General features: G+C 37.7%; 1 protein-coding gene across 2 annotated transcripts in view; it reads right to left on the bottom strand.

Annotated features, from left to right (window-relative positions):
* Positions 1–11,013: 11,013 nt before the first annotated feature.
* Positions 11,014–23,523, bottom strand: part of CAPS2 (calcyphosine 2) — a gene marked incomplete at both ends in the record, with an annotated part of 79,805 nt that continues 67,295 nt past the window's right edge. For both annotated transcript variants that reach the window (XM_080706331.1, XM_080706332.1), the window contains one exon: positions 11,014–11,189. In XM_080706331.1, the coding sequence (XP_080562457.1) occupies positions 11,014–11,189 (176 nt within the window). The remainder of the gene's footprint in view (positions 11,190–23,523) is intronic.

Genomic DNA, 23,523 nt, shown 5'->3' with positions numbered 1-23,523 from the left:
GTTAATTCGTTAGATTTAATCATTACACAATATGTATAAGCTTTGAAACATGTGGTACATGGTAAATATATATGATTATATTTGAGAGTAAAATTTAATTATAATGTTGAATGTAAGCAATTTGATCTTGCCTATTAAAATATGAACCTCATATGTAATTAAAGAGGAAGCACATTGACATTATGTACATATGTGAAAGTACCAGTGCCAATTTTATATCATGTATGGGGAGGGGAGGGAGTTGGGAGTGGGCCAGGGAAGTTCACCAAGTGCGTGTGTGTATCACCCTATCACACGGAACTACATTATGACGTAAGGCTACAACGCACCAGTGAAAGTGTACTTAAAAATTATAAAGTTGTAAAGGTACAAAGTAGACATTTCTAGCATAAGTTTCTCTTCCCACTCACAATTTTACAATTGGGCACCCCATTTCTCCTCTTCAAAAACAGAGACAAGAAAAAAAATGCAGTTGTATATTCTGCTCGAGTTTCTTAGGAAATAGCTACAGGGAAAGACATGTGTACTAGCAAATTATGCCTCTTAATTTTACAGCAATTTATTCCTGTGTTGGCTAAATTTTATGTAGGAGAGGAATGACAGGGAATTGGAGGTGGATTCAAGGAAGAAGCAAGCAGGCTTACAGATGAAGGCTCTTCAAGCTTGGGTGATCATGTAATTTTCTCTGGTGATTAATTCCCTGTAGTTAAATATTTCAGGAAGAAGTACTATTGCATTTTTTCCAATGAAGGGACAGAAAAGAAACAGCAGGAAGACAAAAGTAATTGTGTTTACTTCCTAGGACTGCCTTAACAAACGGCTACAAACTGAGTGGTTTCAGCGACAGAAGTGTATCATGTCAGGTCTAGAGACTAGAAATCAAGAATAAAAATGTTGGCAAGGTTACTTCTTGTGAACTGTGAGGGAGGAATCTGTTCCAAGTCTTTCTCCTCATCTGTCTTCATGCTTGTATGGTGTTTTTTTCCCCCACATCTTCACAGAGTGTACTTTCTGTACATAGTTGTAGCCAAATATTCCCTTCTTTGTAAACCCTTCATTTTTTTTTCTTTTGATGGGAGAACAACAGAGGATCCTAAGGAATGAACCCAGGAACGTTCTACCTAGGAGCTTTTAAAGAGGAATCTCAATAAATCACTGAGGCTGTTCTCAAAACTGTAATTCTCCTGTTGCAGGCTCCCACGTACTGAGATTACAGGCAGGTGCCACCACACAGAATGACTTCATTTTATCTTACAGGCTAGCATAACACCACAGAAATGGGATAGGGGGAATCACAATCTGATCTATAACAAGAATTAAATATTTCTGAGTAACTACTATTTTCCAAGAACTTTGTATTTTGTCTCATTTTATATTACTACTACTACTACTACTACTACTACTACTACTACTACTACTACTATTTTTGCAGTACTGGGGATGGAACCCAGGGGCATTCTACTTCTGAACTACACCCCCAGCCCTATGTTTTATTCTTTATTTTGAAACAGGGTCTGAGTTGCAAAAGGCCTCACTAAGTAGTAGCTGAGGCTGTCTGCAAACCGTGCTCCTCTGGTCTCAGTCTCCCAAATGCTTGGATTACGAGTGTGTGCCCCCACCCCGGGCTTATGTTAATTTTTAAGGTAGATCTCTCATAACAGAAATCTGAGGCTTTTAATTTTTACTATCCAAGCATTTTATTCTGCACAATAATATACTTGACCTCCCTGTAGCTTCTGTAGTAGATAGGCACATAGGAACTAATGAAGTACTGGAACACATACCTTTAAAACTTCCTGGATGTGAGGGAGATCTGGCTGCGACATCTGTCACCCATTGATTGCCAGGGTTGATTCAGCTGATCTGTCTGGCTAGGTGGGTGTCGCCTTCCTCCCTCACCCCCTCACCACTCCATGTGCATCCCTCCCGAAGCTGCGCACTGTGTTGAAGAGGACGACCTTCCCCATAGAGGAGTACTGGTCTTCAGTCAAGGGTATAGGAGTAGCTGCACTCCCCTGCTAGAACCTCCAGACAAGCTCTCAAAATCCATTTGTAGGAGAATATAGGCTAGTCAAGCTTCCAAGACCACACACATCCAAATGAGGCGCTACACACGGCAGTCTGCCTTTAAAACAACAACAACAACAACAACAACAACAACAACAACAACAAAAACTTCCTAACCATACAACTTTCAGTGGAAATAAAAAGTAGCCCTGTGATTTCAGGAAATAAATTCAAGAGTTTTAAAAATTCCAAAGTACATGGTATATTCTTATGTTAGCAAAATAGTCACCTTTTTAAAATTTTTCTGAACCCAAAGGAATTTGTGTTGAGTCCCCTTCACTGGGCGGAAATGAAGGGCTGGAGCTGGAACAGGTAAAAGAGGGATCTGCCTCAGATTCAAAACAAAGGAACACCAAAAAAACTCAAGGGTCACAATAAATTATATTCTAACACAACATTTTATTTTATTTTATTTTATTTTATTTTATTTTATTTTATTTTATTTTATTTTATTTATTTTGTGTGTAGGTCTGGGGATGGAACCCAGGGGCATTCGACCTCTAAGCTATAGCCCCTGCTTTATTTTTTATTCTTTATTTTGAAACCAGGTCTCACTGAGTTGCAGAGGGCCTCACTAAGTAGCTGAGGCTGTCCACGAACCGCAATCCTCCAGGTCTCAGCCTCCCAAATGCTGGGATTACAAGTGTGCGCCACCACGCCCAGCTCTAAATGCAACTTATTTATTTATTTATTTATTTATTTATTTATTTATTTATTTATTTATTTGGTGATACTGGGGTTCCTGGAAGCCCTTCTACCTCCGGGCTACACTCCCAGACCTATTTTATATTTTTGAAACAGGGTCTCTTAAACCAGCGCGGCTGGCTACAAACCTGCACAATCCTCCTGTCTCCGCCTCCCAAGTGCGGGGATTACAAGCGTGTGCCACCATGCCTGGCTCTAATGCAACATTTAGAAAAAATTAAAATTAACGCAAAAGGTTAATAAAAAATAAAATGTTAAAAATGTAGACAGACAACATCTGTATTATTTTCATTTTGCTTCCAATATAGCTCAAGCTAGCACTCTTACTGAGTCAATCTTTATTTGTAATTTTGACACTTAATTCATTTTTTAATCTTTTTAAATTAAGTTTTAATTATAGTATTAAATATTAGTTGTTTCATTACTAAGTTTTGGGATTCTGCTTTAAATTTTATTTCCAGGTTAAGTATCTCACTTGTCTCAGTCTAGCCTCAGCCCTACAGGCAGGACATTCAGTCTTAGTTGTCTGGGGACTAGTCTTTCCTCTGCCAATGATCTGTCCCATAGCAGGTTGCAGATTTCATATAGGTGTGAACATTTGCGGAGGGGCCTCTGGTCTTCATTTGTTTTCTAGAACACTGCCTTCGCCATCTCTTCTCCTTTTTTCTCTTTCTCTTTGTCCTCTTATTCTTTCTTCCTTCTTTTTTCCTCCCTTCTTTTCTCTTTTCCTTCTTCTGGTATTTCACAAAGTTCCAAGACTCCAAATATTAATGACATACTGGTGGTTCTATATCACCAACTCTTGACTTCTTTTTTGAATCTTGTACTTATAAGTCCAATTGCCTATTTGATATTTCTATGTATATGTTCAACAAAACTCTTAAATTATGGCCAAATAAGTATGTAGTCATTCTTCTCAAACCTGCTTCCCCCTAGGGTTCCTCATTCTGAGTAAATGGCACCTCCCCCGTTGCTCAGTCCAGCACCACATGATTGCGTCCTCTGTTTCTCATTCTATACACTTCAACTGTATGTACTATCAGTACTGCCTCCAACAAAGATCACAAATCTAGCCATTTATCACTGTTTCTGAAGATATAACCAAATCACCTTCATCTCAGGCCTGAACTATGACAGCGGTCTCTTACCACATTTCCTTAACTCTAATCTCAGGCCACATTCCTGCTAAATTTCTGAGTGATCTTTCAAAAGTGCAAATCAAATTAAGGCTTTTTCTTGGACTTGACTATAAGTCAAGCTCCTTCTCATAGTCATTAAGGACTTTTATGACCCAACCCTCGCCTGCCTAATCAACCTTATATCTTAACTATCTTTCAGTCACAATATCCTTTTTTCAACCTTGAACACACCAAACTCATGAGCACTTTTGGAACTCATTTCTTTTTTTTATTTCTAGTTGGAATGCTCTTTCTCTTCTCCTTTGCCTCATGTATTCTTAAAAGTAAAATGTTAACTTCTCCAGGAAAACTTTATCAGTTACTCTCTGCCCATACTGCTTATTTTGTTTCTAAGAACTAATATTTTCTGATTCATTGACTTCCTAGTTTACTATCTCCTAGTTTATTCTTTTCTACCAATATAAATTAACCCATATAGGGGCAAGCAATTTATGTATATTGTTCATGGTAGAGTTTCTTAAACCTAGACTATTGACCATCCTATAATCTTAGTCAATACGTATCTGATGAGTGAACTAATGATTTAATGGATAATTGTATGAGTTAGTAAATTAATCCACAAGGCCCTCATGTTTTCTTGAAGGCAAAACCTCTGATACTCAGGAATTGTATCTGACATCCTAGATGCACAGTCTCTATCCTTGATATCCCCAGGAAGCTGCTACCAGTGAAGGGTACATGGCTTCTCCTATTTCAGATCAGGAAAAAAAGCTGTCTCTATCACATAAAAAACTCTCAAATGTTTCTTCTACCTATACTATTTCTACTCAAGAAAACTCCCCCACACACACACACACACACACACACACACACACACACACACACACACACATTTTAAAAAGGTAGGTACAAATCAGAATCTGGGTTACATTCTTGACAATTTCTGCTTGCAATCCAGGCAACAAACCCAAAACCTTGCCTGCCTTCTTGGAATAAGACTAGAGGGATTTCTTTTATTCTTCCCTATCTCTTATAGCAATAAGAACTAAATGTAAGTTAGTACCTCTACAAATAATTTTGCCCTACTTTTAAGACCCATCAGTTCAACTATTAAAGAAAATTGGCAAAATTTTTCAGCAAGATAATTATATGATACTTAATCTAGGATAGTAACAAATAAACTCACTAATTGCCAGAACTTATACACTATAATAAGAAACTGCTGTATGTGCTAAATAGGTGGTTGGCAAGACTTTCACTTTTCATTGTAGTTCCATTTATTTATTTTTTATGTGTTTATGTATTATTTATGTATTTATTTATTTTATGTGGTACTGGGAATTGTATCCTAGGGACATTTTCTCTCTGAGCTATACCTCCAGCCCTATTTTTTTTTATTGTTTTTAAACAGAGTCTCCCTCAGTTGCTGGGAGTCTTGCTACCTTGAGGAGGCTATGTCCTCAAAACTGTGATCTTCCTGTCTAAGCCACTCAAGTATTAGAATTATAAGCATGTGCCACCATGCCTGGCTGGTTTAATATTTTTAAGAAATATTATCTTTGGTAATCTGTGTGCCACAAATTCTATCAGATTATTTTCTTCCACACTACTGAGAGAATGAGGAGTTATTGTATATATTTTCTCCTCTAATGTCTCAGGAGAATTTTGTAAACTGTGGGTCAAATTAATTAAATACCCTGAATATTTTTAAAATGTTTTAATATTATTGTTTTTATTCAAATTCTAATAAAGGATTTGTTCTATTTACTATTGCTCTTAAAAATCTCTATAATTTAGCAACTTAAAGCAAGTATTTTAGTTTGCTCACAAAGTAATAAATCAAATATGAATATTCTGACTGGGTGATTCCCACTGGGACCTTTCATGTTGTAAGATGGTGACTAGAGCTAAATTTAACCTATGATGGTTCATTCACATGTCAGATCATTGTTGATAGTTATCAGCTGGGAGCTCAGCTCTGGCTATTAACCAGAGCACCTACATGTGGTCCTCCAGTCTGGCAATCTGGGATAGTATGACTTCTTACATGGTGACTCAAGTGTCCTAGCAAATAAGACAGAAACCATACTGCTTTTCCTTGCCTAGTCTTAGAAGTAATGCAGCATCAGTTTAACCATAATATATTAGCTACAAGTATGTGACACAGGACACCTAAGAAAACAAGATATACACCCCACCTCTTAACATGAAGTCAAGTTTACCATGTAAGCAGAGTATATGAGATGAGAAATTCTGTTGAAGCCATTTTTGGAAAACAATCTTAAAGGGCTCAGGGTCATCAGTGGTCTTAGTGTAGGTACCAGAGATATTAGGAATGTTGCAGACAGACTCTATAGATATAAAAATAGCCTTATTCATGTATCCTCTTTCAATTAATTCAAATAGAAACACATTTTGTACTAATTCCATTTTTAAGCTACTATCTTGCTACACCCTTTCAAAGAACAAAGTTAATAGCCTTAATGAAAGACTTTGATTTTCCTGCATGAATTGTGATGCAGAAGAAATTTTATGATAAGAAATTTATTAGACACAGGAGAGAGTAATCACATAAAGATTATTTGTAACCATTAAAGTTATCTCTTTAAGAAAATAGTTATTAGGGTTGTCATTTGGGATAAGTGGGGAAAAAATAAACCCTTTTTATTTTAGCAATAAAATAGAGAAAATAAATACATAATGAGTAAACATTTAATGCAAGACTGTAGTCTATAGAATACTATATCTACATCTAAGTCTATTTGGATATTTCTATCCATTAAATTCTCACATTACATGCAGTTGAAAAACACAGTAGAGACTCAATGATAAACAGCCTCCCAAATTCAATTAGCTAATTTGTAGGAGAGCTCAAGTTTGAAATCAGAGTTCAGTTATGCAACAGTTCAGTTGAAACACATGTCCATACATTTTCTGGATAGAGTAGTCATCTAAATACTTCCTCAAAATTACTTTTCCTTGACAACACATATTTTCTAAAATGTTCCTCTTAAGACTCTTCAACTACTGGATAAGTGTGCAACTTTCATAAGTGACACATGATGATTTTGTTGAAATACAGTCATTTGTTTCTTATTGGCTTTGTCATCTAAATATTCCAGGAAACTCAACACATAGTTGCAAAGGTAAAGATCTTTTTATTTTCTATCTAAAGTCATTTAACCATGTCTTAGACATCCTATTTTAATTTTAAAAAGTAAATACAATAGGAAATTTTATTGTTTCTCCTACATAAAATTCATCATCAAATCGTCAAATTGTATATTCCAATCCTGCTAAATAGCTTTATCTTTCTTGGATGTCCAAAAGTTATACATATCACTTTATGAAGACTAAAAGAGAGAAATGTAAAAATTATTATCCATCAATACATTTACACAACTTAATCAAATCACTAAAATCCTCTACTGTTTCAGTTTTTATTAAAAAAAAACACTCCAATTTCCATCTTGATAAAACCTTAAGTGTTTCAAAGTAGTGAAATGATATTACTCCTTGGGAGGACACAGGAAGATCTCTCACATTCCTCAGGCTCAGTTTATGCCCACATGTGAATCCTTAATTCATCACTTGGATACTGCACCCCGCCATTCTAGAGTCTGATGTCAACTGCAGGGCCCAACAAAGAATTCCAGCTATGAACTGACTTGTCAATTTAGTCATGCACAAGTAATAGGTTCCTTTTAGCAGATGGCCATGATTCCCCTTCAAAATCTTGATGTATGTGAACATTAGCTACACTCCACTCACTGCCAGATAATAATTACATAAACTTTGGATCAAATTTTGCATACCTATATTTATTAAATAAATACTTCTAGACAGTAGCTTGTCTTTTTGAGAGCTCCAACCCCCACTATGTATAAAAGACTCACAGGAGTAGACAGCAGCACTCGAGGGCAGCATCTGACTGCCTTATAGTAAAGCAACCAGAAGTTCTAATCTATATGTGGATACTAGACCATTTTGATTCTAACAAGACACCATTTCTGTGGATAAAATTCATTATTCTTAGAAGTCTAGTAAGCCAAGCATCAGCTGTTTCCTGAGTTTTAAGTAATTCAGTATAAAAGTACCTAAGCAACCAGGCAAGGTGGTGCAAACCTGTAATCCCACTGCTTAGGAAGCTGAGACCGGTGTCCTGATTGCAGGTTTGTGGCCAGTATGAACAACTTAACCAGTCTTTGAGAAAATTAGTAAAATTTGTTTCCAAATTTAAAAATAAATAAAATAGGGCTGGGGTGTAGCTCAGAGGTAGAATCCCTCTGAGTTTATATCTAGTACTGGCCCAAGGGAAGAGAGGAAATACCTGAGCAGTAATGATTTGTTGCAAAAATTCTAGTTAAAACCCACAGTCAAGCCGGGCGCGGTGGTGCACGCTTGTAATCCCCGCGCTTGGGAGGCTGAGATAGGAGGATCGCACAGGTTTGAAGCCAGCCTCAGGTACTTAGTGAGGCTCTCAGCAACTTAGTGAGACCCTGTTTCCAAATAAAATAAAAAATAGGTCTGGGAGTGTAACCCGAAGGTAAAAAACCTCTGGGTTCCATCCCCAGCACTACAAAAAAAAAAAAAAAAAAAAAAAAAAAAAAACCCACAGTCTGCGCATGATTTTTATTCTACGTTTCAGGGACAAGTAATAATTATATATTAATGGGCTGCGATGTGATATTTTGATGTGTTCTCAATGTGGAATGATCAATTCAGAGTGGCAATTATTCTGTTGCCAATTCTACTGGCAATTTGGTTTAACAAAATAAACCAAAAATCATGTTCATTATGTACATTCTAAATCGAAATGGAAATCAATAATTGTTATACCAATAATTCAATTTGGTTTAACAAAATAAACCAAAATTCATGTTGATTATGTAATTTCTAAATCTACATGGAAATAGATTAACTATAAAAAGTGACATCTCATAAGTAGAACTTCTACATATAGCCCCACATGTATATTTTTATTAAGAGTGAAGGTTTATATTGAGTACATTGTCATATGAACATGTTAAATTCCAGAAGTCTTTCCAATTAACTACAATGTGACAGTATAATTTTCTGATTATATCAACAGGAAAATATGGCATGCCATTATTAAGAATAGATTAAGGAGAATTGAATAAAATTTTATCGGCAAAAAATAGCACATATTGAATCCAGTTTGTGTTGGTCAATTTAATAACATATATAGTTTAAAATGTCTATAGTTAGGTAATTCTTTTTTAAGCAATGATTCTTTTTTAAAAATTGTGGCTTAGAGAAATTTTAGACTTAATTCTGCCAAAATGTCTTCTAACATTTTACTTTTCTTTCTTTCTTTCTTTCTTTCTTTCTTTCTTTCTTTCTTTCTTTCTTTCTTTTTTTTTGTGGTACTGGGGTTCCTGGAAGCCCTTCTACATCTGGGCTACACTCCCAGACCTATTTTATGCTTTTTTAAAATTTTTGGGAACACGGTCTCTTAAACCAGCACGGCTGGCTTTGAACCTGCATGATCCTCCTATCTCCGCCTCCCAAGCGCGGGGATTACAAGCGTGCGCCACCATGCTCAGCATATTATTTTTATTTCTATAACCTAACTGAAAAAAGTGCCAAGATAAGAAATTAATTCAGTGAAAATAATACTAAAAGTTTTGTGCATGTTTTCTCTCTGATATTTCAGTAGTACGTTTTAGTATTTCCCTAAACCTTGGAATGTGTAACTGGGTTTACTGAGTTCACACATGTCACTCTCCTGATAATGTTGCCAAGTGCAGATGAATGCAATAATATGCCTCAAGTCAGATTTTGCCAAGTGCATGTTTTCAGTTTGAACCACTGTTATTTTGCTTGACACATTTTTTTTCTAATTTGTGTTATCTTATCATAAAAACTAAAATGATGAACCTGCAAACAACTCTATAAAGTTCTCTCCTCAAGGAGTAGTGAAGAATGGAATTTAGGAAGAATGACTACATTTAACATTAAACATATATTTAGAAAACTGTTTTGTTATTTAGTATACAAAATGTTATGTTTAAAATACCATATATTCATTTGAGATAAAATATGCTTCCCATTGTTATCCATGTGCAATAGTGTACTTTTTGAGATATTTAATAATCTAAGAGAACATTTCCTCAAATATCATATTATTCTAGCTAAATAATAATTTTGTGCAATTAATAAGAACTATAAAAGAGAATAAAAACAAATATAACTACTCAGCAGAATATGTTGTGCTCTTTTGAACAAACAACAATACATAGTTAATCTATTTATTTATTTATTTTCTCTTTTTGGTACACTGTAATTTTACATCATATGGGTATATGTATGTTTTCTCATTAACGGGAGATAGATATTAGCATCATAAAGATGAACAAGGCTTCGAGGGGAGTAACTAAGAGATTAGGGAAGGGAGGAGGGAGACAAAGTCATACTGAATATAATAGTTAAAAAATGCCATGAATGCATACAAAACTACCAGTATACAATTTAGAAGACAATAATTTACAAGACAAATTTGTTTAAATGAACATTGTAGGGGTAAGTTTCTAAGTTACTATTCTTACACAAAATATCTACAATAACACCTTACAAAATTGCTCTTGCATATCCTCTTATTCCTTCAACTTTTTCATTTGCAAAACAAGCTGTATATGTCAGCCATAGAGTCTATTATCTCAATTCCAACTCATCCTTCAAAATAGTGGCAATTATATTCTGCAGAAAGATTGCAAATAAAAAAGGTGAAAGAACAGGAAACTTGGTTTCTATACAGATGCACTCAGACATAATTTTCCTATTGACACTAACAAAAAATGACCTCTAAAATATATTTAAGGTAAGTAATAAGCCAAAAGTACATATCTTAAATAGGAAAGCATGTGTACATGCACATGGACACACACACAGATCCCGCCATTTATTTTTCTGAATTCTTCTCTTTTCAGACGCAACCTTTTTGATGAAAAAAAATACTCCAAATGAACAAACAAAATAGATATAGTCCTAGAAAAATATATTCCAGGTTGTGCTCAGAATTTACATTCAATTTAGCTCTCCTATGAAATATTTAATGCTGATGACATAAACATTGCTAAAACTAAATTCCCCATGGAGTACATAAGATGTTAACAAAATCTTCATCATCTTCTATCTCTAAACTTAGACCTTCATAGTAATCTTCAAATTCACCATATGATACTTCATCAGACTTGCTGCAGGCCACTTTCAATGTTTCTAGAAAAGATGATTTGATTTCTTCCTCTGTGGACTGACCTGTAAGACACTTACTTTGAAATAGTTTCTGCAAAAATTAGTAAAATTATGAATAATTGTGAAGAAATGCTTGTAAAATCTTTTTTACAATGTAAAATCATGTTGAACTATCCTCCAAATTATTTAAACATAAAATGAAATTACTTCATATTACTAACTTTCCATCCCTTACCCTCCCCCCTTTTTTTGCATTGGTCTGTATCCAGGATTTAACATTAAACATTAAAAAATTAACAAGGAAAAAGAAATTAAAGATGAGAGAAAGCTAAGAGTGTGGTTAGAAAATAAAAAAGAAAATAGAGGTACATATATAAAAGCAAAAAAGGTAAAAAAATATATATAGTCCTCTAAAAACATTTAATAGTCAGGTTATTATGTGTGTGTGTGTATGTGTGGTCTGGAGATTGCACCCAGTGACATTTTACCTCTAATCTACACTCTGAACCCTACTTTATTATTTACTTCAAAACAGGGTCTTAATACAGGTGTGGTGATGCATGCTTATAATTCCAGTGCTTGAGAGGATCACACAGGTTCAAAGCCAGTTTCAGCTACTTAGTGAGGCTCTCAGAAATCTAGTGAGACCCTTTTTCCAAATAAAGTATATACAAAAAATAGGTCTGGGAGTATAGCCCGGGGATAGAAAAGCCCCTGGGTGACACCTCCAGTACCAAAAAAATAAAAAATAAAGTGTCTCACTGAGCTGCTGAGGGCCTCACAAGTTGCTGAGGCTGGGCAGAAACCTGCAAGTCTCCTGGCTCAGCCTCCCAAGTACTGGAATTACAAGTATGTACCACCAAGCCTGAGTCAAGGTTGCATTTTAATTAACAGACTAAAGTGAGGATATCGCCCTATTTGTCTAACAAGGTGGACAAAGTTAGTGTAAGAGCTGGATCAGTTACACAAACCAGAAGTTCTCTAATAGATAATAATCCTTGTAAAGTGTTCTGCAAATAAAAGGAAGTAAATCTTTTTTGGATATCAAGAAAATTGCTCTTTCAAAAACATACATGAGTAATTGAGAACAAAGTGATTGCTTTATAAAAAAAAGCTTAAATAAAAGGACTGTATATTGTGCTACATAAAGACAAAAACATAACACAAACTGAATTAGTATTAGTCAAAGGTAAAATTAATCCAAATCTAATCCATATAAAACTAAAATTTGGGCAAGAGAATTCTCTTTCTCTGCTTATTATTTATATTTTCAAGTAGATAGGTTTTAGCATAATTTTTTTCAATGAAAAACAATTCTTACTTAAATTTATATTTCAAATAGCCAAACTAGTAAATGTCTAAGCCTTTATATTCCATAACTTATTTTTTTCTCCTCTTAGACATCAGAAAATATTTCCCACAACAAATATCATATACTTAATATCATTGTACTGAAATAGATTTGGGATATCCTATTTTTATTAAACTTTACAGTATTTTTTCTAATAAATTACTTAATCAAAGTAAAAAATATTTTCTAGGTTAAAAATAAATTATATGTGCCATTAAACCTTAATATTAAATAAACCATAAGTTGTAAACAACTTTTATCCTACAGATGGACATATGAATAGGTTTTAATTTGTAGTGATAAACAAAAATAAGGGTTTTTTTTGTCTATTTTCTAAGAAATTAGGAACAAGATTTTCTCTTTTCTCTCTCTCTCTCTTTTTTTTTTTTTTTTTGGTGGTACTGGGCTTCCTGGAAGCCCTTCTACCTCCGGGCTACACTCCCAGACCTATTTTTACATTTTTATATTTGGAAACAGGGTCTCCTAAACCAGCGCGTGTGGCTGGCTTTGAACCTGCGCGATCCTCCTGTCTCTGCCTCCCAAGCGCGGGGATTACAAGCGTGCGCCACCACGCCCGGCTTCTTTTTTTTTTTTTTTTTAAAGTGTTTAGCTTGCTAAGCTGTCCTCTGTACTTTGAATGCAAAATAAAAGTATGGGATTTCTGAAACTAAAAGGCTTACCCAGCAACAAAAGCAAAGTCCTCATCATCAATTCAATGACACATAAAATTAAAACTACTTAAGCAACTCAGTTATCATTATTACACAGGAAAAGACAAAAGGAAAAATAAACAATGTTGAACTTAACTAATTTTGAAATTATTAAGCAATTTTATTTTTATATTCAACATAAAATTAAAGAGAAAGAAGTAAACAATGACATGTTTAAAGGACAATACATATACTAACAACTATTAAATAATACTAACACTATAAAATTCTCTTATAAGAACTGCAGTTCACTTGAAATCACTGTTAAGCAAAATGGGACTATTTTGTTCTACAACAGATTATTAGAAATTTGGAGGAGAGTTATTATAACCTTCAGTCCTCAAAATCAATTCTATGTTTATTCACTACACAAAAATTTTAAGTAAACTGTACAAAAAGGAATCTTAAATTTAAAAAGTGTAAATGGCTCTCAAGTTTCTTGTTCAATAAAAAAAAATTTATCTCTTTCTACATGCTTAAATGTACTTTAAAGAAAGTACTTTTTATATTAAGTATGGTGGAATAGAAGGAGATGGCACATTTTTTATTCCAAATTTTATTGCCTATTTTTTATTATTTAACAAAATACATAGTAATTTCCAATTTTGTAATTTTTATTAATATATCCAATTTTACAAATGAGCTGTTCCCAACTTTTACACAGCAACCTAGAAACTGGACTCTTTCCCATTCCATGGTGGGAAGAGAGGGATTTGTCATACATTTGGTCTTAAACGACGTGTCCCTAATATCATCAAATGAATCTAGATAGACATCACTGACCACAACCATTTGGATGTTCATTCTACCCTTCTTGCTGTTCATTATGTGATTTAATTCCTCACAGCTCTTGCAAAACAATATAAGTAACTGGTTAAATTTTTAAAATAAAACCTGCATTTTAATTCTTTTTTTTTTTATTGGTGCATTGTGGTCATATATCACATTGGAATACAAGACTTGAGAGGATATACAAGCACACATCATCCAATTAGCCCTCATCCAATCCCCATCCAATTCCCTCCCCTTCCCTCCATCCCATGCTTGTTTGGTGATTAACTTTGACACATTTGTTTATGTACCTCCTGTGTTTTAAAGAGGCTCCGTCCTCCACTATTCCATACCCTCTGATTGGTCACCTTAGTTGCTTCACTATAGGGCCCTTTCTATAGCTCGACCTCTTCCTGCTGCCCCTTTCCTCCTAGTTTTTGCTGATTAGGGGAAACATCTGATTTTTATTTTCTGCGATATTGCTCTGTGCATGCCACGTTGCAAGTACCAATCCCACTCTTGACGACCCCAGTAGTGGCCTGGCTACCCGATGGAATGATTCAGACCTTGCTGGCTCAAGCAGCGGCCTTGCCTCATGGGAGCCCCTGATTCTGGTCTCACTGGCCCTGACACCAGCCTAACCTCTCAGCTGGCTCTGATCCCAGCCTTGGAGGCCCCAATAGCGGCCTTGCCTCACAGCAGGCTCCGATGCTGGTCATTGGCCCCGGCACCGGCCTAACTCCTCGGCAGGTTCCGATCCCAGCCTCAGAGGCCCCAACACCGGCCTAGCCTCATGGCAGGCTCCGATCCCGGCCTCGCTGGCCCCAGCACCAGCCTAACCCCTCGGCAGGCTCCGATCCCGGCCTCAGAGGCCCCAGCACTGGCCTTGCCTCACTGCAGGCTCTGATGCCAGCCTTGCTGGCCCCAGTACCGGCCTAACCTCTCGGCAGGCTCCAATCCTGGCCTCGGAGGCCTCAGTAGCGGCCTTGCTTCACGGAAGGCTCCGATGCTGGCCGCTGGCCCCGGCAGTGGCCTAACCCCTCGGCAGGCTCCAATCCCGGCCTCGGAGGCCCCAGCACTAGCCTTGCCTCATGGCAGACTCCAATGCCACCCATTGGCCCCGGCACCGGCCTAACCCCTTGGCAGGCTCTTATCCTGGCCTCGGAGGCCCATGCACCAGCCTTGCCTCATGGCAGACTCCAATGCTGGCCGCTGGCCCAAGCATCAGTCTAACCCCTTGGCAGGCTCCAATCCCAGCCTCGGAGGCCCCAGCACTGGCCTTGCCTCACTGCAGGCTCTGATGCCAGCCTTGCTGGCCCCAGTACCGGCCTAACCTCTCGGCAGGCTCCAATCCCGGCCTCGGAGGCCTCAGTAGTGGCCTTGCTTCACGGAAGGCTCCGATGCTGGCCGCTGGCCCCGGCAGTGGCCTAACCCCTCGGCAGGCTCCAATCCCGGCCTCGGAGGCCCCAGCACTAGCCTTGCCTCATGGCAGACTCCAATGCCACCCATTGGCCCCGGCACCGGCCTAACCCCTTGGCAGGCTCTTATCCTGGCCTCGGAGGCCCATGTACCAGCCTTGCCTCATGGCAGACTCCAATGCTGGCCGCTGGCCCCAGCATCGGTCTAACCCCTTGGCAGGCTCCGATCCCAGCCTCGGAGGCCCCAGTAGCGGCCTTGCCTCACAGCATGCTCCGATGCCGGCCATTGGCCCCGGTACCGGCCTAACCCCTCAGCAGGCTCTTATCCTGGCCTCGGAGGCCCCAGCACCGGCCTTGCCTCACGGCAGGCTTTGATGCCAGCCTCCCTGGCCCCAGCACCGGCCTAATCCCTTGGCAGGCTCCGATCCTGGACTCGGAGGCCTCAGTAGTGGCCTTGCCTCACGGAAGACTCCAATGCCAGTCGCTGGCCCCAGCACTGGCCTAACCCCTCAACAGACTCCGATCCTGGCCTCGGAGGCCCCAGCACCGGCCTTGCCTCACAGCAGGCTCCGATCCCAGCCACGCTGGCCCTGGCACTGGCCTAACCCCTCGGCAGGCTCCAATCTCAGCCTCGGAGGCCCCAGCATCTGCCTTGCCTCACGCAGGCTCCGGTGCCAGCCTTGCTGGCCCCAGCACTGGTCTAACCCCTCGACAGTCTCTGATCCTGGCCTCGGAGGCCTCAGTAGCGGCCTTGCCTCATGGAAGGCTCCAATTATGACCACTGGCCCCGGCACCAGCCTAACCCCTCGGCAAGCTCCGATCCCAGCCTCGGAGGAGATGGCACATTTTGGTTGCTCAAGACTCAGAATTCAACCAGCAGGAAGACTGCTTTTCGGCCAGAGAAGAAAAGCAATCATAACTCAACAGAAGAAAAATAGTAGAAATGTGGTGCAATTGGACACTGATCAAAAGCAGAAGACTGAAAAAAAGTTCCCTGCATCTCATCTTGTGAGTGGAAAGGAAGGTGGCACCATCTTGGAAAGTACACACCAGGGCTAGTGGCTGCTAAGACTGGCAGCTCTCAGTGACTCATTCTAGCAAAGAAGCAGCAGAATCTTGTGAAGCTAGTGATTGCAGCAAACTATTACCAAACACAATTACATTCTTCTATCCATGCTTGAATATCTCAAGACTGTGACATGCCAGACTGCTCAGCCAAACAGCCTAGCAAACCCTTGTAGCTAGTTGAACTCAGACTGAGAAATGATGGGACCTTCCTTCAGGAAACACAGTAGCTAAAACCCACCTCCTCGAGACCACCATGAATCTATAGACCAACCAGTTAAATTTCCCAATGAACTATGGTTGCAACTGAATTCATCCCTTCCTGCAAGGACTTAAGCAGTGTTCATCAAGACTGTGAGTTAACAAACAGCCCCAGTGGGAGTGTGTGTAGATACGGGGACCTTTAAGGCAATAAACAGACCCTCAACGTCTGTAAGTTTGCAATTAGCCCTATCAAGGTGAGGGTGTAAGTTACAGTCAGGCTTGGCAGAAATGTGAATAAACAGTCACTCATTTGGAAAGGAACTAGGATCAGCAGCTTACCACACCCCTACAGGGTCCCCAGCAATCACCATAGAATGGCAAGCAGTGTTATCTATAGGGTAAAATAATTCAGTCAACCATGCTACAGGCTTAGAAAGCTAAAAACTCATGCTCACTAGTATTTGGACACCACAAAGACCAAGGCTGCAGGCCAACAAAGTTTCACATGAACGCAGCTGCCTAGAAGTGTCACTGGGGCTAAATAAATAAGCCACCTAAGCCCCAGGCTCAGAACAGTACAATTTCTCCCTGCCAGAGCAGGAAGGCTAGGGGCCAGGAGAGATTCATGTGGTTGCAGCTACAGGGTGGGAACATAACTGTATCTGCTAGTAGTTTGTGCCTGGAGGTCACAGATGCTAGTGACTAGCAGGGATCCATATGATCACAACCAGAAGATTAGCAGTGGTATCCCTAGGCAATCTCACAACATAGTAATTTCTTACCCTGCTGAGTTTAGAGTCAATGTCCACAGATACCAGAGGTCAATGTTCTACAGGGTCTCATGAATTTACAAGCAGAGGAGAAGTGGTGCTGTCTATAGGGCATTAAATCCCAACCAGCAGTCCAGAAGCTCTGAATGGAACATCATAGTTTCTGGACCTGCTAATTTGGCTGGTCCTGCAGCCAATTAAAGACTTCTGTTTGCCAGCAATGACTAAGAACTATACCTTGTTTAAAAGGTTCTGGGAGAGAAACTCAAAAGTTTGATTGTAAGAGAAAGATTCATTTAGGCAAATGTACGCCTCCAATATAGGCTTTGTTATAAAGGGACACCAAACAGACATAGTATTCTCATACCAAATTTAAGAGAATGCCAAGAAAACAGAAATACAAACCTGAGAATTCTAAAAACATGAAAATAAAGACCAGTGAGAAAACAATAAACTTCTATAACTCAACAACAAGAGAGATCACCAATACTGAACTGCAGAAAGGAGAATGCCAGAATAAGAATTCAGTATTTTGATTTTCAATACAAAGACTTCATAAGTGAAATCAGAGAAAGTATGCAGAAAATGAAAGAGCATATGAATAAAGAAACTGAGGCTTTAAATAAGAACCAAAAAGAGGTTTTGAACAAAGTGAAGAAAACAATAAATGAATAAAAGGTCTCAACAGAAACCAACTATGCCACACTAGTCCACATAAAAAATAAAGTCTCACTCTTAAAAGAAAGCTTATTCAAAATTGACCACACAGTCAACAATATAGAGAAGATCCAGAAATATGAGATAAAAAAGGGGAATGTCTCCTTTCATGGGGTTCTTGTCCAGTGGAGTTCAATAAATGAAGTCTAAGATCTATGAAGGGTATAGAAATATGAAAGTATATTTTAAGTCAGAGAAAAAATGGAAGACTAAAACAGCTGCCCTTGTCACATAGTGATTGGAGGTTTTGAAAAGAGGGTAACCATTTAAGTTCTAACCACCTAAGATCTTGAGAGGTTAGATTCTTAAACCATGCTGAGGTTTTCCATTTGCTCTTTTATGATTGGTCAGAATTGGGTTTTGGGGAAACAATATTTTTGCCCAACTTCAGTCCTTACTTTGAATGTTATCTTATGGGCTGGTAGGTCCCAATCTCTTGATATCCTGGCATTCACCAGTCTCTCATCTCTCTGCTCACATCCCCTCACCTTAAAGAAGATGATACAGATGACCTCTTTAATCCCTCCTGTTCCCAAAGCCTCTGCCTCACGTCAATAATATGAAATGATCTGATTTACAAATAGTAGGTAAGAAGGTCTAGAAGCACAAACCAAGAGCATTTTTATTTCTAGAAGCACAAACCAAGAGCATATTATTTCAGAGAAATAATATCAGAATATTGCCCAAACAAAGAAAAAGAGTTGTGCACCCATTAGAACACCAACAAAATTAAAGAACTTCTTCATACCACATAATAATCAAAATGACTAACACAAAGACCAAAGAAAGAATTTTAAATGCATCAAAATTAACAAAAAACAAGTGACATCAGGGGCAAAATAGAATTACTCCTGACTTCTCAACCCAGTCATGAATGCCAGAAGAGATGTTATGATGTACTCCAAACCCTGAAAAAAAAAAAAAACATAATAAAACCCTTTCAACCAAGACTGCTATCTCCAGATATCATTCAAAAGTGACTGAGAAATAAAGATATTCCAAGACAAGCAGAAACTAAAAGAATTCATGAGTGCTAAGTCAATACTAGAGAACATACTCAAATACTAGAGAACTCAAAATGAGAAGAAATAAAAATAACCTCTCATTAATAACATTTAATGTCAAAGATCTAAACTGCCCGGTTAAAAGAAATAGACTGTCAATGCATATTAAAGAACATAAACCAAATATATGCTGCTTCCAAAACCTCACCTTACAGGCAAATATATCCATAGACAAAAGGTGAAAGGAAGGTAAAATATATATATATGAAAATGGAGACTGAAAACAAGCAGGAGTAATAATGTTCATATTTGACAAAAATAGAATTTCAGTACAACTTATCAGATGAGACAAAGTGGGTCACTTCTAACTATTAAAAGAAACAATCCAATAAGAAGATATAATGATAATAAACATTTATGCTCCAAATATGAGTGCAACCACATTCATAAAACAAAGTCTACAGAATATTAGGTCACAAATAGACCTAAATACAATAATAATATCAGAGATTTCAACACACTGGTCACACCATTACATCAATATTCCAGGGAAAAGTTGAGTACAAACTCTTTGGAGCTAAAGCATGATATAAGCCAAATCTACCTAATAGATATATACAGAATATTCCAACCAACAACAGCTGATTACACATTCTTCCCAGCTTCTTGACTGCTCATGGAACTTTCTCTAAAACAGACCACATTCTGGACCACAAAGCAAATACAAGCAAATTCAAAAAAATATAACATAATTCCTTGTATCTTTTTAAATCATATCAGAATAAAAGTGTAAGTTAGCAACAGTAAGACCAAAATAAATTATATAAATACATGGAGACTGAAAAATATACTTTTGAATGAGGGCTGGATGATAGAAGAAATAAGGGAAGAAATAAAAATCCTAGAATTAATAATTCTAAAGATTATTAAAAAGAGCAAAATTCAATGAAATTGAGAATAATATAAAATCAACAAAACAAACAGCTGGTTCTTTTAAAAGATTAACAAAATTGATAAATCTCGAGTCAATCTACCCAAATGAATCAATCAAAGTTATCAAAATCAGAAATGAAAAAGGAGAAATCACCACAGATAGTAGAGAAAACCAGGGGATCAACAGAATTTACTTCAAAAATCTATACTCCAATAAACTGGAAAACAGAAGAAATGGATAGATTTATAGACACAGAGCCTACCTAAATTGAGTCAAGAGGATATAGAAAACCTAAACCCAAACAACAGCAAGAAAAAAGAAATAGCAATGAAAAACAAAGCCCAGGTCTAGAGAAATCTCCAGCCAAATTTACAAGACATTTACAGAAGAACTAAACTAAATAAGTTACAAATTATTCTTTTCTTCCTTCCTTCCTTCCTTCCTTTCTTTTTCTTTTTTTTTTTTCTTTTCTTTACTTTTTTTTTTAGTACTGGGGATGGAACACAGGGGAATTGCACCTCTGAGGTACACTGCAAGTCCTATTTTTTTGTATTTTAATATTTGAAACAGGGTCTCACAGTTGTGAAGTGCCTTGCTAAGTAGCTGAGGCTGTCAGTGAACCACAATCCTCCACCTCCCGAATGCTGGGATTACATGCATACAACACCATGCCTGGCAACAAGTTATTCTGTAAAATCAAAAGAGATAAAATCCCTTCAAACTTCTTCTATGAGGCCAGTATAACTTTAATACTAAAACCAAATAAAGATCACTCAAGAAAAAAAATTATTGACAAATATCCTTGATAAATATAGATGCAAAATTTTTAAACAAAATACTAGTGATACATATTCAAACCATATCAAGAAAACTGTACAACATGACCAAGTTGGTTTCATTCCAGAGATGCAATATTGGTTCAACATACTCAAATCAAAACATAAATAGAACTAAAGACAAAAATCTTATTATCATCTCGATAGATTCTGAAAAAGCATTTGACGGAATCCAACATCTCTTCATGTTTAAAAGAAAAAGTACAGAAAATCAGAATCAAAAGAACTTGCCTCAACATCATTAAGACAATATACAATGAACTCAAAGCCAATGTAATACTGAATGGGAAAAAATAACTGCAAAAATTCCCTTTAAAATCAAGAAAAAACACAAGGATGCCAACTATCACGATTCCTTTTCAATATAATACTTGAGACTCTTACAAAAATGATAAAGAGAGACTTCTAAGAAGATGACTACCTAGGAAAGCAGTACATACCAGTCCTGCTGACCACTGATCTCCTTTGCCTTAATAACAGCATTCTATGAAAGCCAGAAAATACTATAACTAGAAAAAATAGCACAATAAATACAAGATGACAGGAAATAAAGGTTTGAAGACCGATCAGAGAGCAGAAAAGAAACACACCCGCCTTGGGGCCACAGGTACCACAATAACACCATCTTGCCTCACTGCACCTGATGTCAGAGACAGGAAAACAACCAAGGACCTGAAGTAAGCAGATGCAGATCATCAGAACAGTAAGGCATCAGTTCCTCCTGTGCAAACACTGGCTAAAACTTGTAGCAGTGTCAGCTGAGCTCACCACACCTCCAGAGATCCAGAGAGATACTCAACACTGTAAGTGAAGCCAACATACCTGAGGAAGAACACCCAGCACAGCACTTCCAGGGACTCACACAACCTTGATAAACCCCTGAGGTTTGAGACTTTGTGGTTTAACCCAGAGAAGGTAGGGATAGAGTCGCTGTTGGACATAGCAGAGACTCAGAATGACTCAGGATCTACATCCGTGGAAAATGTGGGAAAAGACCTACACTTAACACTAGATCCAATTATTAGGATCTCTGGGATCACCAGAGACCACCCAATTGTGGTGAATAGGGAGAAGTCAGACCAGTCCAGCAGTGGCTATAGAGAACAGAGACTCTTATATTGTTTGCTCTCTGAGCCATCCACACCTAGAGAAGCAGGGAGAGACCAAGACTCCACATGTGTAGAAAGCATGGAAGGTGGCCTGTGGTTAACATTAGATCCAGCCCCATTGGTACTGGCCATTTGCATCGACTAAGAAAGACTCAAAGAACCAGGTTTGCATCAGGAAAGGTGTTGGTGTCACTCAGTGTTTGCACAGAGAGAGACTGCAGAGGCTGAAGAAATTTATGTCTTCCAAACTAGTACTAGAGAAAATACTCAACGAGATTAACTGCAAAGGAGAAATTAAAAAAATACATGCCAGAAGCAGAGAAACATGAATTTCTATCCAGCAAAAAACTAAGCAAAGAAGAATAAACACTACCTCAAACAGAAGTTAAATCTCAATATGTTAAGAATTAAAAATCATCTCTCAATAATAACACTGACCATAATGACCTCAACTTCTCTATAAAAAGACATAAGATGACAAAATGGATTAAATCCAGAATCCATCTATCTGTTGCCTGCAAGAAACACAACTTACAAGTAAAGATAGTAACAAACTTAAGGTCAAGGGCTGGAGCAAGATAATACATACCAACAAAATCTGAAGACAATCAGGAGTAGCAACTATGATATCAAACCAGTTATACTTCAAGCCTAAGCTTATTAAAAGAGACAAAGCAGGTCATTTATACTAGTAAAAGGATCAATCCAGCAAGAGGAAATAACGATAGTCAACATTTATGCCCCAAACATAGGTGTAGCTACTTTCATTAAACTCTTTGTGACAGTAAGTCACACATAAATCCTCAAAAATACTTGGAGAATTCAACACCCCTATCACACCATTAGACTGATATTTTAGACAAAAGGTCAGTAAAGATGCCACAAATTTAAAGAAAACCATTAACCAAATGGACCTATTAAACACATATAAAATATTCCACCTATCTACAGCAGAATTCACATTTTTCTCAGCTTCTCATGGAACATTCTCCAAAATAGATCACATCCTGGCCACAAAGTGAGCACTAGCAAATTCAAAAAATATGATATATATTTCCCTGTGTCATTTCAGATCATAATGGAATGAAACTAGAAATCAACTATAAGAAGACCTAGAGAAACCACATAAACATGTGGAAAATGAACACCACATTGCTGAATGAAGAATGAGTTATAGAAGAAGTAAGGCATGCCGGGCGTGGTGGCGCACGCTTGTAATCCCCGCGCTTGGGAGGCGGAGACAGGAGGATCGCGCAGGTTCGAAGCCAGCCGCGCTGGCGTAAGAGACCCTGTTTCAAAAATATAAAATAGGTCTGGGAGTGTAGCCAGGAGGAAGAAGGGCTTACAGGAACCCCAGTACCACCAAAAGAAAAAAGAAAAAAAAAAAAAAGAAGTAAGGCATGAAATCAAAAAATTTCTAGAAACAAATCAAAATAGAGATACAACATATCAAAAACCTCTGGGACACTTTGAAGGCAGTATTTAGGGGAAAGTTCATAGCACTGAGT

Source organism: Muscardinus avellanarius (genome assembly GCF_963383645.1).
Source record: "Muscardinus avellanarius genome assembly, chromosome: 11".
NCBI lineage: Eukaryota > Metazoa > Chordata > Mammalia > Rodentia > Gliridae > Muscardinus > Muscardinus avellanarius.
Note: the sequence above shows the minus strand (reverse complement) of the source record. Positions and strands in the feature narration are given on the sequence as shown.